At 40.3% G+C, this 16,734-nt stretch overlaps 1 protein-coding gene across 2 annotated transcripts in view; it reads right to left on the bottom strand.

The window, feature by feature from the left end:
• The window catches only part of sema5a (sema domain, seven thrombospondin repeats (type 1 and type 1-like), transmembrane domain (TM) and short cytoplasmic domain, (semaphorin) 5A), a 209,607-nt gene that overhangs the window by 75,795 nt on the left and 117,078 nt on the right, over positions 1-16,734 (bottom strand). For both annotated transcript variants that reach the window (XM_072575518.1, XM_072575517.1), the window contains exons 7-11: positions 15,810-16,023; positions 11,743-12,028; positions 9,972-10,107; positions 9,583-9,787; positions 834-1,041 (exon numbers count right to left, since the gene is read on the bottom strand). In XM_072575518.1, coding sequence (XP_072431619.1) covers positions 834-1,041; positions 9,583-9,787; positions 9,972-10,107; positions 11,743-12,028; positions 15,810-16,023 — 1,049 coding nt within the window. The remainder of the gene's footprint in view (positions 1-833; positions 1,042-9,582; positions 9,788-9,971; positions 10,108-11,742; positions 12,029-15,809; positions 16,024-16,734) is intronic.

Here is a 16,734-nt window from a genome sequence, read left to right on the forward strand (position 1 = left end):
TCTGTGAGTAATTTATTTTTCCATCACTGATGCACACAATTTACTGTACTTTCATTTTTGGAGTGATTGGGATAAACTGCAGAGAACTTTAACATTATAACCCCTGGATATGAACCATATAGTTTATGGAGACATACAGAGCAAGGTTGAGGTGGGCTGAGCAGGGACTTGGGGAAGGGAGCTTTGCACACAAAGACTTACAGCCTTCTTGTATATCTACACAGCATGCATCTAAGGCACTGGGGTTGCTCTCATTGTGCTCACTCTCTTTTCGCTTACTTGGAGGTGGCTTGCTTCTTTGTATTTTACATTGTTTTCGTAGTGCACACTCACCGACTTCAGCACTGACATTTTTAGTTCATTCATGGGATATTGGGTGCAGACTGGTTTGATCAAGTGGGATGGCCTCCTGTGCAGTCCACAGGAAAAAGGATGGTCTTCCTCTTTACCACTCCATCCACCAGCCCCTCCGGAATTCTGCCCCCAAAGTGGGCCATGAGCCTTTCCTTGATCTACGCCATATTGGTCAAACACCATAGTATGAAGGGCAGTATGTCGCCTGCAGTGGTATGCAGTGAGTGATATTTCCACCTCTCCTGTCTCATAGTTCCCAAAAGCCAGCTGCTGAATTAATGAGGTAGAGAGCAGCTTGTGAGATACGTCACTCCAAACCATCATGGACTGGGTGCCATGAATCTCACTCAACAAAATACTCCCTGAGAAAAGGAATATTGTACCTTATGTATGATTTGTCATTAGTCAGATAAGGTGGATACAATTCTATCACAATGCAGCCAAGACCTTCTTCATACTCCAATGTTCAATCATCTTACCTCCGACTTCTGTAAAAGCTGCAGCGTTTCAGAGGGAGTCTTATCACATGCTCCTGTAGTCCAACAAACAGAACACTCTGACTGTGTAGGATTTGAAGGTTCCTTACACGGTCTCTCTGATTGATTGGAAAGAGTTCTATTTCCTCCAACAAACAACCACTCCCACTTTGATTCAAAGGGGCAAGAACCTTCTTAATCGTTCCATAGTCTGAAAGGGAGAAACATAAAGAAGCTGAACATAAGGCACAGCAGAAATAATAGCTGGCTAGACAAAGATATTACCTCACTTTCTTTTGTAAAAACACTTTAAAACCAATAGTCTTAGAAGTATTACGTATTTTTACAGGCAAAATTAAATAATATGTCATTAACTAAGAGACCAGGATACTCAACAGATAAGATTTGCACAATCACTTAATGACAGTGACTAAATAAATCCAACATAAGAATAATGGATGAGAATGTGTATTAGGTGATAAGACATAGGAGTAGATGTAGACCATTCAGCCCATTGAATGTGCTCTGCCATTCGATGAGATTATAGCTGACCTGATAATTCTGAACTCCATTTTCCTGCCTTTTCCACATAACCCTTTATTCTCTTACAAATTAAAAGTCAGTTTATCTCAGCCTTGATCATACTTAACAAGCCAGCCTTGGAGGCTCTCTGTGATAAAGAATTCCAGATTCACAACCCTCTGACAGAATAAATTCCTCCCCATTTCTGCATTAAAAGTGCAACATTATGCCCTGTGGTTTTAAATGCTCCCATAACATTTCCACATCCCTCCTGCCAAGTCCTCTAAAATGGTGTAAGTTTCAAGAAGGTCACCTCTCATTCTTCTGAATTCCAGCAAGTACAGACCCATCCTACTCTACCTTTCTTTATAAGGAAGTCCCTCCATAGCTGGTATCAGTGTAGTGAAACTTGTCTGGTCCACCTTCATTGGAAGTATATCTTTCCATAATCAAAACTATTCACAGTACTATATTTTTGCAAGGTTTGTAGCTCAGGTTGATGTTTAGGGTGTAGGTTTGCTCACTGAGCTGTAGGTTTGATATCCAGATGCTTCATTACCTGGTTAGGTAACATTATCAGTGGCAACCTCCAAGTGAAGCGAAGCTGTTGTCTCCTGCTTTCTATTTATATCTTTCTCCTGGATGGGGTTCCTGGGGTTTGTGGTGATGTCATTTCCTGTTCGTTTTCTGAGGGGTTGATAGATGGTATCTAGATCTATATGTTTGTTTATGGTGTTGTGGTTGGAGTGCCAGGCCTCTAGGAATTCTCTGGCATGTCTTTGCTTAGCCTGTCCCAGGATAGATGTATTGTCCCAGTTGAAATGATGTTTTTTTTAAAATAACAGAGAATGTTATTTATCAGGCATGATTTTCCCTTCATGAAGCTATGCCAAAACTGTTTGATCATATTATGTATTCAAACTGCTCTGCAATTACATCCTTTATAATGGATTCATAAATTATAACATTTTTCCATTAACAGTGTGAGAGTAAGCTTGAAGGAATATATAAACTGATTGTAAAGGGTCCAAGGCCTGATTTATGAAGTCAAATGAACTTCTCCCACAGTCAGAAAGAGAGAAAGTGAGAATGGGGAACAAATTATTTACCTGAACAAAACAAACTGATCAGAAAATTCACAGGTGACAGTGACTTCAACTAAAAATATCTGTTATATTATGTGGCTGGTTGCGACAGGTTTTGCTTAACATTAATCCTCCATAGCATTGCAGAGAGGCAGTTAAGGTTAAGTAGGTTCTGCAGTTGGAAATGGGTTAGAAAGCACAGGAAGTTGGAGAATAGAGCCTAGTAAAGCACACAGGTGAGTTTGTAGCCAGGAAAGAGGGTGAGGAACGAGAAAGTGAGAGCATAGGACTGAGACTCAGACAATTAAAGCAGTAAAATCCAGGCAGAAAGAAGCCAGAGGGATGGTAAAGGAGGAAATGCCAAGAGGGTTACAGAGTTGGATAAGATAGGTGAAAGAGAAGTGAAAGAAAGAGGCAGAGAGAAAGAAGAAGGAACAAGAAAGGGTCCAGAGGGATGAGGATGGGATAGAGAAAACAGAGGAGAGGAAGGGAGAGAAAGCAATCGGGGTCGACTGGAAAAGTAGGGACAGAGTGTGCAGCAATCAGCATAAAACTTCAGGAACTCAGAGAGAGGCATCCAAATTTTCCAAAATGGCACCGACAGTCCTACCAAAGGTGGGAGACAGCAGGAGGGATGTCCTCTACTCACTGTAGTAAAGGAGGTCACAGAAGCAATGGATACCATACATGAGGGAGTTGACAATCAGGAACCGTCCACGTGCCACAAGGCATTTTATAACTTTACATAAGTGGTCAAGGTGAGATCCCCACCTCACAGAAAACTTCTCAATTTTACCACCATTACCAGAACCACATCACAAATCAGCTTTCATTTACCAATACAAGGACATTCACTCTCCTTACACTGTTACATCTTCACAAGCACTATTCCATGCCTCAGGTACATTTCACAAATCACATAACAGAAATATCCCTGTGAATATGCTAATCATCATCACCCACTTCCTGTTACAGAAGCAAATAACATATAACTGGCAGGAGGTTTAGCCTGGGAAGGTCAACCACACCATCATGACATAATACTTTCAGGTGGACAGTGGGAACTGTCATCAGGAGGCTTTCATCAGGAGACCTCTGGAAGACACTGCACCAAAGGCACAGTAGGAGGGGTACTACCAGAGGGATGGCAGCACTGCAGGTTCTTTATAAATCCACAAATATCACTGATCCCACAAACCAATCCTTACTCCCTTATCATGTCTGTACTCATCTACAGTCCACTTGGTATCTGAGGGTTCCTAGAGGTAAAAGAGGAGGAAGTTGGGGAAGAATGCACTGACTCAATGACTATCACTGCTTTAGACAACAGTTCAGAGTTTGGAACCAAGAACAATATAAAAGCTAGAATAGAACAAACATCTTCTCTCGTAAGCAACAAGCATACCAGGTTGTTGGGAGCAAGATCAAAAATGTGTTCCATAGTAGCATAGCCAGATGAAAACCTCATGGAACCAAGTTTCAGAAGGACAGAGGAGTCACATCCAACTTAGGCAATGCCTTGATGAAAAGTCTGGAACTGATCATCTCGAGTATGAAGAGACTGGCTAATACCCCCAGTGACCTGGGAAACCCAACGTTATGCAGCATGTTATGACTGAGATTACAAATCACACTGCAGCCACAACAGCTTCTACTGAATGACAAAGTACTGCAATGGAAGCTCAACAAACTGCCATGTAAGACTACCATCAATGGCCAAAGGAATGTTCCAACAGATCACAAAGTGGACTCAACAAACACACCCAGACAGTGACCCAGGCATCATGGAATCAGAACCTACTGGTCTCTCTCCACATACTTCTTTTCCTGCACCCTTGGCCAATGTTTCATGTGGCACTGCCTGTCATTAATGAGGGAGATGGTAGTGTCATTAAATGTCAAGGTGAGGTAGTTTGGCTATCAGTTAAAATGATTATTGCTTGGCTCTTGTGTGACATAAATATTATTTGTCAGTTATCAGCCCAAATGGTGTCCAAATTTATTTGCATGCAGACACAGTCTAATTCATTATCTGGTTATGAGTGGAACTGAACACCATGGAATCATCAGCAAACATCTTAATTGCTGATTGTATAATGGAGGTAACGTCATTGATGAAACAGTTAAAGGTGCAGGATTAGGCCATTTGGCTCTTGAAATCTGTTCTGTAATGTTCTATATCAGCACCCACTTTTCTACACTTTACCCATATTCTTTGATTCCTTAGGTATCAAAAAGTTTATTAATTATTATCTTGAGCATGCTGAACACCTAAACATTCACGACTCTCCATGCTGGATGACTATTTGTGTAGAAGGTACCTCCAGTGGGAACAACTCAAGATTCAAGTGCATTCACAATGCTGAAAGGTTCATGAGCATGGATTTAGCAGGTTAAGGAAGCATAGACACAGCGCAAGTAGGTAACCTCCAGAGAGAAGAGGTATTCCAGGCACGTAGTGAGTGAATACCATGAGTGCATCTCACTCGCAAATTTTTTTTTGGTTTGGAAAATAGTACGGTTGACGAATCCTCAGTGGAACCAAGCCAGACCCAAGACCGTGGCACTTTTTTATTCAACTTATTTGGGCATTTTAAGTTGGGCCAGCAATTATTGCCCAGCTTTAGTTCTCTTGAGAAGATGGTGGTGAGCTGCCTTCTTGAACCACTGCAGGTCATGTGCTGTAGGTGGATCCACAATGGAATTTGGGAGGGAATTCCAGGATTTTGACGCAGCATCAATGGAGGAACAATGATATATTGCCAAGTCAGGATGGTGACTGACTTGGAGGGTGATCTTGCAGGTGGTGTTATTCCCATGTATCTGTTGCCTGTTCCTTCTAGCTAGTAATGGTTGTGGGTTTGGAAAGTGCTATATGAGGATCTTTGCTGAATTTCTGCAGTGCATCTTGTGGATGGTACACACTGCTGCTCCTGAGTGTGAGTGGTGATGGGAGTGAGGTGCTGCCAATCCACCTGCATGCTTTGTCCTGGATGGTGTCAAGCTTCTGGAGTGTTGTTGGAGCTACACCCATCCAAGCAGGTGGGAGTATTCTCATAGCAACCTGACTTGTGCCTTGTAAGTGGTAGGAGGCAGGCTCTGGGGAGCCAGGAGATGGATTACTCACTGTAGGATTCATAGCTACTGAGTGCTCTTGTAGCCACTATGGGAGATCCCAGTGCTCAATGTAGGGGGTGTGTGGAAGATAAAGGTTTCATTAGTGAGAGGAGTAGACAGGTGCTTTTGAAACTGCAACCTTGTAAGGTCAAGAGTGTCACAGAGCATTTTCAAATGGGAGGGTAAATGCCCAGACATCATGGTCCGCATTGGGACCAATGAGAAGAAGGATGAGAGGAAAGAAGTCCTGCAAGCAGGACCTTCAGGAGTTTGGTAGGAAACTGAAAAGCATAACTTCAAAGGTATCAATCTCCAAATTACTCCCATTGTCACATAGTGGTGTACAGCAATAGACGGATAGAACAAAAGAATGTGAAAAGAACAAAATAAAGTATCTCGAGAGCTGGTAATGAAGACATTTTTTTAGATTCTGGAGAGATGGGACCTGTAGTATTTGGACAGGTTACATTTGAACAGGTATGGGACCAAAGTCCTGGCTGTGAGATTGGTTCTTACTGCTGTCAGGAATGATTTAAACTACACTGACAGGTATCCTGACAGATAGTTCAGAGAGGGAAGAAAGTAAGATGGAATTAGAAGTTAAAATACTGTTAAGTAAGTCTGGAAGGCAGAGGGAAATTAAGTTAGATATCAAGGAAGTGAATTTAGCAAGAGGAAATGGAATATATTTTAACAAAAAAAGGCCTGAGGAATAAGACAGGTGAGGCATATGGGACTACGATTTTATAGCTATGACTGAGGCTAAAAAGTGGAAAGGATTGGGCAGATCAACATTCAGGTGAGGTAGAGGATAGAAGAGGAGGGGACTCACAATATTGATCAAGGAAACAAGTGTCGGAATGAAATGATATCTTGGAAGGATTATCAAATGAGGCCATACGAAGAAAAGTTAAAAGGTCAAAATGGGCAAACATTCTGCAGGATATATGCTTTAGCTCGATGATCAGGAAGAGGTAGATCAGGGAAAGAGTGAGGATGATACATGCAATTAGGTTTCAGAGATGTCTAAGAATAATAAGGCAGCAATAGCAGATGATTTTAATTACTCCAAAGTGGGGAGGGAGCAAGATTCTTAAAATGCATCCAGGACATTCTTTTTTTTAATCCAGTGCATAGAAAACCAAACAAGGGAGGGGCCAGTTCTGAACCTAGTATTTGCAAATGAGTCTAAGCAGGTGGAGGGGGTAGGGGAGCATTTTGGAGATAGTGAGCATAACTCACTTAGATTTAGGATATTATGAAAAATGATAAGGATGGATCAGGATAAAGGTTCTATATTAGGGCAAGGCTAATTTTACTAAGATGAGATTTGGCTCAAACTGAACTGGGAACGGTTATTTGCAGATAAAACTATGTCAAAGCAGTGGGGTGTATCCAAGGAGGAAACAACAAACATTCGAGGAAAATATGTTCCTGTAAAAACAAAAGACAGAACCAAGATGTAGATGTCAAAAGGTTAGGATCAAGAACAAAAGAAAAGCTTATGGCAGATACCAAGGACTCAACATGGCAGAATCCTTAGAGGATTATAATATGTTCAGGCAGAATCTTAGAAAGGAAATTAGAAAAGCCAAGCAATGGAGTGAGAAATCATTAGCTGGCAGAATAAAGGAAAACACAAAGGGGTGTTTTAAATATATAAAGAGAGTCTACCTTTAGCTGTGGGGAAGCTATTGGAAAGAATTCTGAGGGGCAGAATATATCTGCAATCGGAGAGATGTGTATTAATCAGAAATAGTCAGCATCAATTTAATAAGCAAAGCTCATGTTTGATGAATTTTATTTAATTTCTTGAGGTTGAACCTGGCAGCATTGATGTGGTCTACATGGATTGTAAGAGGTTTTTGATATGGTCCCTCACAGCAAACTGGTCAAGAAAAAAAACAGTTCAAGGCAAAATGGCACATTGGATCCAAACCTAGTTGACAGGCAGAAGCAGAGGATGATATTAAAGAAATGTTTCTGAAAGTCTGTTTCCAGTGGGATTCTACAGGGCTCAGTGCTGGGGCCTTTGCTGTTTGTGGAATACATTGATAATTTTCAATTAAATGTTGGGGTATGATTAAGAAGTTCACGAATGTCATTAAAATTGATAGGATGATAAATTGTGATGAGAATAGTCATAAGCTGCAAGAAGATATCAAAGGACTGATCAGTTGGGCAGAGTGGTGCTAAATGAAATTGGGAGTTGAGGAAAATGTATCTGAAACCCATTGCCTCAAAGGATAGTTGAGTCAGAAACTCTTGTAACATTTAAGCAGTAATTAAAATATTCACCTATGTTGACATTGCCTACAGAGCTATGTGCCCAGAGCTGGAAAATGGGATTAGTGAGTCAGATCTTTGTTGATGGGCGCCAACACAAGCAGGCACATGCCCAACTACTGTGCTATAAATTTTATCTATAAATCTGTCAAACACAAAAAGTTCCAAAGATTCCCAACACTTTCAATTAAAACTTTTTGAAAAAGAGCAAACAAGTTCTCCTAGTGTTCGAGCTAATATTGATTTCTCAGTTATCACAATAAGTTATCAAGTCATTACCCCATGGCTGTTTGTGGAAGTTTGCTGTGTGCAAACTGGCTGCTGCATTTTCTATATTACAACAGTTGTTTAAGACATCCTGGATCTTTCTCTATTCTAGTGAAGACAAGATGCTTTTAATTTGAATTTTTCTGTTTCACAAATTAAACTATTTGTAATCAGGCATGAATCTGTTTTGCTTGGGCTGACGCATATAAGAATCTTTAATCCAGGTGATGTAAAACTGGAGATTCTACTCTAAACTAAATCTGCTGTAAATTTACATCCTTCTATAAATGACAAAGTTTTAACTGCAATTTAATGTTTTGCTTTACCCTGGATGTACTGAGCAATGTTCAAACAGAAGATTATGATGGGATTGCAGCCATAAGTAAAATACATTGGGGTAAATGTACAGTTGGATAATAAAAATGACTGGTCTTGTGATTTTGACAAAACTAGCAAGACCAGGGCTCATTTTATCTTTGACTGATAATGTAAATGGGCAATACTGCAAAATTATCAGAAGAGAAGCATAATCACAACTGAATCAATATCTCCTTTTTTCCATAACTGGCCGAAGTTAAAAATATTCTACCACATGTCATGCCACGTTTTTCCAACCCACAGCATTTTATGGAACATTTTCTTGGCTCATGCAGAACAGACACGGTCACCAGTGATGGAGCAATTAAAATCAAAAATCAGGCAGTCAGAATTAAAAGATAGGCAGAAACTTCAGAAGATTTTGGGCTGGAGGAGATTGCATCGAATGGGATGGAGGAGTTCAAGGCAGCGGAGAGATTTGAAAAAACGATAATTTTATTTTTGTATTGTTGCTTAACTAGGAGCCAATGTCAATCAGCAAGGCCGGAGATAATGATTGAAGAAGACATGATGCACTTATCACAGCAGAGCTTTGATGCTGTCAATTTTATGGAGTGTAGAATGTAAGAAGCTGGATAGGAAGGTGTCGAAATTGTCAAATCTAGAAACAACAATAAACGAATGAGGGTAAGGTCGTGGGAGTAAAAATAGCTGTTTTAGTGATCACATAGATATGTGGTTGTAAGCTCATCTTGGGTAAAGGTGACAAGAAGGTTGTGTGCAGTCCGCTATAGCCTCAAAGACAATTGCCAAAAAGAGGAAAGTAGTCAGTAGCCAGAGGGCAGCGTTTATAGTAGGGACTGATGACAATTTCAGTTTTCCTAATGTTTAATTGGAGGGAATTTCTGCTCATTCAGTCCTGGTTGTAGGAAAAGTAGTCTGATAAACTGGCAACAGTTTGGGAGTCTAAAGTGTTGTTAGAAAAGGTCGAACTGGATTTCATCAGCATATATGTGAATACTACTGTTGAGTTTTGTACTTCAACAGTTCCATGTTTTACAGAAGTTTATTAAATAATATTAATGCCAATCATTGATACAGTAACATGAACTCAGATCATGCATTTTATTCATGCACTGAGAATTAACATATGTTACCTGTGGCCAAGTACATAACATGGAAAAGCATGTCCTTTCCTTGCACAACATCCACCACTATGTGGGAAAACCGACTGTTGTCTTCCAGGAAGAAAGGCATTGGAAAAACGGGCTGTACCACTTCATGCATAAGAATAAACTTTTGAGCGTCCTGGAGGCTCCTGTCTGTGAGATTCGCATAAGGACCAGAATTGATAGTACCACACTAATAAAGCATAAATTTAATAATGTAAGTATGTGTTGGAAATCACAAATAAAAGAATAATGAGAAATCAGTGAAATACATTAAGAATAAAAACTAAATCTCACAGAATCTTCCAGCAGAATCTGAAAAATGATACTACAAAATCATGGAAAGTTTCATATCAAAAAATGAGAGTCATCAATACCTGAAAATTAGGATTAGGATTGGAAAATGGCAGCCACGCTGAATGAGAATTCTCCTGGAACTTGAATGGCCCAGCAAAAACTTGAGTAATGGCACTAAGATTAAACATGCAGACAGCTGAAGCCGCTATGCTATTCCTGTAGGAAATATGCCCAAGTATAATTAGATAATCTTGACAAATATCATTTTATTTTAGTCTATGCCAGTAAATATGGGTGCAACATCTGAAAGATAAAGATGCATCATAAGGAAACACAATGAAGAGTAGCTACGACACACAAAAACAGAAACCATTGGAGAGACTCAGCATCTCTGTCGGTGTTTGTGGAGAGAAAACAGTTTACGGTTCGAGTCCAGTGACCCTTCTTCTGAGTGTTTCAGATCTCCAGCATCTGCTGTTCTTTGTTATATTTTAAGGAGTATCTTCAGTTGTCTGTTATGAACATTAGAACTAAGAGCAGAGGATGCAATTTGGCTCTCAAGTCTGCTCTGTAATTCAAAAGATCAGAGCTGCACTTTCCCTCTTGCCATCCATAACTCTTGACTCCCTCATCAAGTAAAAATCTCTCCAACACAGTCTTGAATGCATTTAATGTCCCAGCCTCCACTGCTAATTTGGGAAAACAACTCAATATACTAACAATGTTCATAGAAGATATTCCTCTTCATCTCTCCTGAATGAGAAACCCCTTGTTCGCTCATTGCAGATACTCCCACTGCATGAAACCTTCATTCAGCATTTACTGTCAAGGCCCCTCAGAATCAGATATGTTTCAGAAGATTCCTTTGCATTCTTCTGAACTCCAATGATTGCAGGTCCAACATTTCCTCAAACGACAAACCCCTCACTACAGGAATCAGTGTAATGAACCTACTCTGAACTGCATCCAATGCAAGTATGACTCCCTTTAAATAAGCTGATCAAAACTACATATAGCACTCTAGATTCAGTCTGACCAATGCCCTGTAGAGCTGTAGCAAGACCTTCTTACTTCTGTATTCCAGCCACATTGCAGTAAAGGGTAAGACTCCATTTGCATTCCTGGTTACGTGCGTGCTGATTTTTTTTTAGATTTATTTATAACAGCATCCAAATCCCTCTGTACTTCAGAATTCTGTAATCTCTCTCTCTAGTTAAACAGTCTTCTGCTTTACTATTCTTCCAGCCAAAGTGAACAATTCTGCTTTCTCACATTTTCCCATATTATACTTCAACTGCAAGAAACTTGCTTTAAACTTAAAACAACCTATAATTCTTTGCAGACTCTTTGTACTCTCCTCACAAATTCTTCCCTACCTTTGTCTTGTACCTTTGGTTACAATACTGTCTGTGCCTTCATCCTTAGTCACTAACGAATGATAAATAGTTGAAGCCCCAGCCTTCCATTCGTTACAGTTTACCACACTAAATAATGAAGCATTCATCCCGTTTCCTGCTGGTTAGCTAGTCCTCTATCAATGCTAATATATCACCCAACACTATAAGCTTTTGTCTGGTGTAATATTTTATGCAGCACTTCGGCAAAAAGCTTTCTGGAAATTCAAACTGAATACTTTAACCTATTTATTACATAAATACAGAAAAATCTCAAATAAGTTTATCAAACCCAATTTTCCTGTCACAAAGTCACATTATCTGGGACAGATTGTGTTAGGTCTTTCTAATTGTCCTACTATTATGCCTTTCATAATGAATTACAGTATTTTCCCAGTTACAGATATTGGGCTAAATATCCCCACACAAATATGGTGAAGGCTTTATAGATACTTACACATTAGTAGTGAAGATTCCATACAGCATGTCTTGCTCAGGTAAAAAGAAAGTGCTTAGCAGCTCATTGTAATCAAAAGGAATTTCACCAGGGCGAGAACAATTTAATCGAGCTTTCATGAAAGTTGTCCAGGTATCCTCCAGGAGAAATCTCCCTCCAATATCGTTTTTACACACTCTGGCCACTCTGGAGAAAATATTTTTTCCACAGTCATGTTCCACTGCATTCTCCCGAAAAAAGAAGTAGGTGAAGTTTCCAATGTCATAGGATGACACAAAATTTGGCTCTGAAAAATTGTAACAAAAATCACAGTAATGACACCTTTTTGACACAGAATCCCTACAGTGTACAAGCAGACCATTCAGCCCATCGAGCCCACACCAATCAGAAAAGCATTCCAGCCAGGCCCTACCCTATCCTATCCCTGTAACCCTGCTTTTCCCATTGCTAATCCACCTTATCTACACATCCTTGGACACTATGGGCAACTTCGCATGGTCAATCTACCTAACTTACACATCTTTGGAGTGTGGGAGGAAACCGGAGCACCCAGAGGAAACCTACACAGACACTGGGAAGCAAACTCTGTCACTAGAGGGTGGAATCAAGCCCAGGTCCCTGGCACTGTGAGGCAGCAGTGTTATCCACTGAGCTACCTTGCTGCCCATTATAATTTTGGTTTTTTTTCCATTCAAGGAACAACATGAGGAGGCTAAGGCCTAGTGGTATTAATTGAAAGACCCAAATCCCTGCCAAGACAGATGTGAAACTCAAGAAGGTGATAACATATGCCGCAATTAGCCTTTGACATCTTTCTGGGATTCTGCAAAAGTAAAGAATTCTGCTAATTGAAAACTTTATGGCCACTGTGCTTAAATAAGCACAATAGGTAACCTTACAACTAAACCATATAATTTAAAATAATATTCCCAGAGGGGGGTATTAGTTCTTTTTTTTAATTCACTAATGGGACGTGGGCATCGCTGGCTGGCCAGCAGTCATTGCCCATCCCTAGCCGCTCCTGAGAAGTTTGTGGTGAGCTGCCTTTTTGAACTGTTGCAGTCCATAAGCAAGGGAGGGAATTCCAGGATTTTGACCTATTTGACTCTGTCATGAGTCTAACAAAAGCAGCCAGCTGGACCTCACAGAATGTGAGTTCCCTGACCAAGGCTCTTAATCTAGTTCAATCAGGGAGCCCTTGCTGACATAAAAAGGTTGACTGTCAAGAGATACTGACACTCCAGAGCTTGACTTGATATGAGACTGCACTACAGTAAGGGGCTGTTCATGTGTAAATAAGGGGTGACTTGGTGAAGGGATACCAGCCTCTGCAGAATTATTTCGGACACTGAAGGAATGACAATGTAATTCCATAGCAGATGGTGAGTGGCGTGGAGGGGAACTTGCAGGTGGTGGTGTTTCCATGTATCTGCTAACCTTGTCCTTTTAGGTGCAAGTGATCATGGCCCTGAAAGGTGCTGTCTAAGATTTGTGGAAAATTCCTTAAGCACATCTTGTAGATTTAACACACTGCTAATACTGAGTGTTGGAAGTGGAGGGAGTGGATGCTTGTGGTTGATCTACAGTCAACTCACTTTTGACTTATGCCTTTTAGATGGTGGACAGGCTTTGGGGAGTCAGACAGTGAGTTAGTCACTATGGTATTTCAAGTTTCTGACCTGCTCTTATAGGGACAGTGTTTATATGGCAAGTCCAGTACAGTTTCTGGTCAATGGTTATCCCCAGGATGTTGATAGAAGGGTATTCAATGATGGTGACATATTTGAATGTTAAAGGGTGGTGGTTAGATCATATCTTATTGGAGATGGCCATTGCCTGGCCTTTGTGTGGCACGAATGCTGCTTACCATTTGTCAGCGAAGTCTGGATATTGTCAGACCCTGTTGCCATTTGAACATGGGTTGCTTCAGTATGTGAGGAATCATGAATGGTGCTGAACATTCCCACTTTTGGGAAGGTCACTAATGAAGCAGTTGAAGATGGTTGGGCCTCTGATATTACCCTGAGGAAGTCCTGCAGTGATGTTCTGGAGCTGGATGACTGACCTCCAACAACCGCAACTAACTTTCTACGTGCCAGGTACAATTCCAACCATTGGACAGCATTCCCCCGATTGTCACTGACTCCAGTTTCAGTTCTGGCTCCTTGATGCTACACTTCATCAAATGCAGCCTTGATGTCAAGGGCTGTCACTCTCACCTCACCTCTGGAATTCAATCTTTTTGTCCATGTTTCAACCAAGGCTGAAGTTATGGTGATGAAGTAAGAAGGCCCCCACAGATAGTAATCCCAATATTAATTTTAAGCATTCAATAGTGTCACTGTACTTTTGTTAATTTGCAGCACCATGTTAAACTTGGGCAAGCTGAGCAGTCTGTACTTGGCCACTGCCACAGACATGTTGTCTGGCCCTGACAATACACGCTGCAGTGACTCCAGAAAATAATGTGCTGGATGCAACAGAAAATCTGCTAACTAACAAAAAAAATGAAAGAATTTACAGATAGTTGAAGCAACTATGCCTAAAATCTTAAACTGAAGTGAAGCAAAACTTTCCCACTGCACTAAACCCACTGTAAACTGTGATTTTCAATCTAATTAACAAATGAAAAAATGGCTTTGGAGTAAAAATGAAAACTTCTAATACCCATGTTAGTAACATCCACCACAAACTGCAGTCATTCAACGCCCTACTTAGCTGATGCCTTCTTCCTATGGCAAAAATAATGAAGATGTGGTTGCTTGATACAAGTGTATTCTGTAAACCACCCAATATGGCAGGTACCCCCTCTAATAAGTTGAAAAGATGGAATGGCATGAAAGTTTCAAGTTGCAGTCGTCTTCCTTTCAAAACAAAGAACAGTCCCTATTCTACATACTGCCTGCACAATAGATGATGTGATTTGACAACGGCCACTTTTCAGATGCAAAGATCATGAAACACTCTAAAAAAGCAAAATCAACTACTGAGTCACTCAAAATGGAACTAAAATTGCAAAGAAATTATAACACAGACATTTTGAATTGAATTGAATTAGCTTTGTTGTCCGGCTGATTAAAAGAGCTACATCTGATACAGTTGTAAAAAAGAGGAAAGGAATTAGTGCAACTTACTTCCCCGATGCAGTAATTTCATGAGATGTAATCATTATAGAAATGAAATTTCTTGTCTAAAGACCTTTAACAACGATACTGCCATTTTAATCAAGTACCAGGATTATATTGACAGGGTGCATACAGACTTCCGCTCAAAGTTGGAACATTCACTCTGATTATTTTTAAACTTAATTTCATATTTATTTTTCATATCGAAGTAAGTCTTGTGCATGCTGGAATGGGCACATATTGGTTCCCAAACCACTGGGCGTCTCGCTGTTCAATTACAGAACATAGAACAATACAGCACAGTACAGGTCCTTCAGCCCTTGATGTTGTGCCGAACTTTTATCTGACTCTAAGATCAAACTAACCTGCATATCCTACATTTTACTATCACCCATGTGCCTATCCAAAAGTTGCTTAACTGCCCCTAATGTATTTGACTCCACTACCACTGCTGGCAGTGCATTCCACACACCCAGTACTCTCTGTGTAAAGAACCTACCTCAGACATTTCCCCTAAACCTTCCTCCAATCACCTTAAAATCACCCTCATGATAGCCATTTCCACTCTGGGAAAAGGTCTCTGACTATTCATTCTATCTATGCCACTCATCATCTTGTCCACCTCTATCAATTCACCTCTTTTCACCTCAATTCACCTCAATTCACCTTATCAATTCACCTCTTATCCATCTTTCCTCCAATGAGTAAAGCCCTAGCTCCCTCACCCTTTGTTTGTCAGACATGTCCTCTACACTAGTAGATTTGCACTAATAAATTGCACTAGTTCACTGGTGAGATGGCCTCAGAAAAATGATCCTTATATAAACTTGATATCATTTTCCAATCAGTTTTGCACCAGTCATATTCAAAGGCTTTAAGGATCATTAGGTTCATATTCTCTTTGTTATAATACTACAAGAGCATATCCCCGCCCGTGCTCACCATTCAGCCATTTTGAGTTGTACTGAGCCGTGCGCAGAGGAGGAAGCCCACCCAGGCTCCGGTAGATGGCAGGGTCTCTCCCTGGGAAATCCATGGCTGTGGCAGCATACAGTTCTCCAGTGGATGTAATTAGAGCAGTGGAATTGTGTTGAGGATTGTATGGACAGCGAGCCATGCCACTGATGCGATCATGGATTTCTGTCAAGTCAGTTAGCTGCAAAAAGTAAACAACCCAATTAAGATTTAAGAATTGACCACTTCCAAGACAATGATAATACTTTTAACATTCTTGATCATAGCAGGACCTCTCCACAATGGACATGTTCCAAAATGTGAATGCACACTCCTTTATAACATTTCAGATAGAAGCTTATATACTAAACTTCTAGCCTTCATACTGTTGTGTACAAAATAGATGTTACAACAGAGATTCCACTAAAGCACAAGAAAATACACTTTAAAGAACAGCAGCTGACCAAAGGTCTCTGACTACTGGTTTCAGTCCGAGGAAGGGGTAGGAGGGAGCATGGAAAGGAAGTGAATCTTTTGGGAATCTGTGTTCTGTTCCTGAAAGGAAGTGATCAGTAGTAGCTGTGCAATGAATTAGCTGGTCAGAATGATGAGAAAACGATAAGTCCCATCGCTCAAATATGCTCTCATTTACTGCCAATTTACACTTGCTTTTGGGCAGGACTTCAGAGACAACTTTTATGCATCGTGCTTGTTTACTTGCCAGAGTAATTGCAATCTTCAATTACAATATCGTCTTTATGTTTAAAAGAGTATTGATTAATTAAACCTTAAATAAAAGTTTCTGTTACATATCTGCATCTGTTTGTTAGGGATGGGGTTGATAATTTTGATGGACACCAAAGAAAAGAGCACTTGCCCGATTTGTTCCATTTGTAGACTATATCAGTCATGT

Source organism: Chiloscyllium punctatum, chromosome 8 (genome assembly GCF_047496795.1).
Source record: "Chiloscyllium punctatum isolate Juve2018m chromosome 8, sChiPun1.3, whole genome shotgun sequence".
In the NCBI taxonomy this organism is placed as follows: Eukaryota; Metazoa; Chordata; class Chondrichthyes; order Orectolobiformes; family Hemiscylliidae; genus Chiloscyllium; species Chiloscyllium punctatum.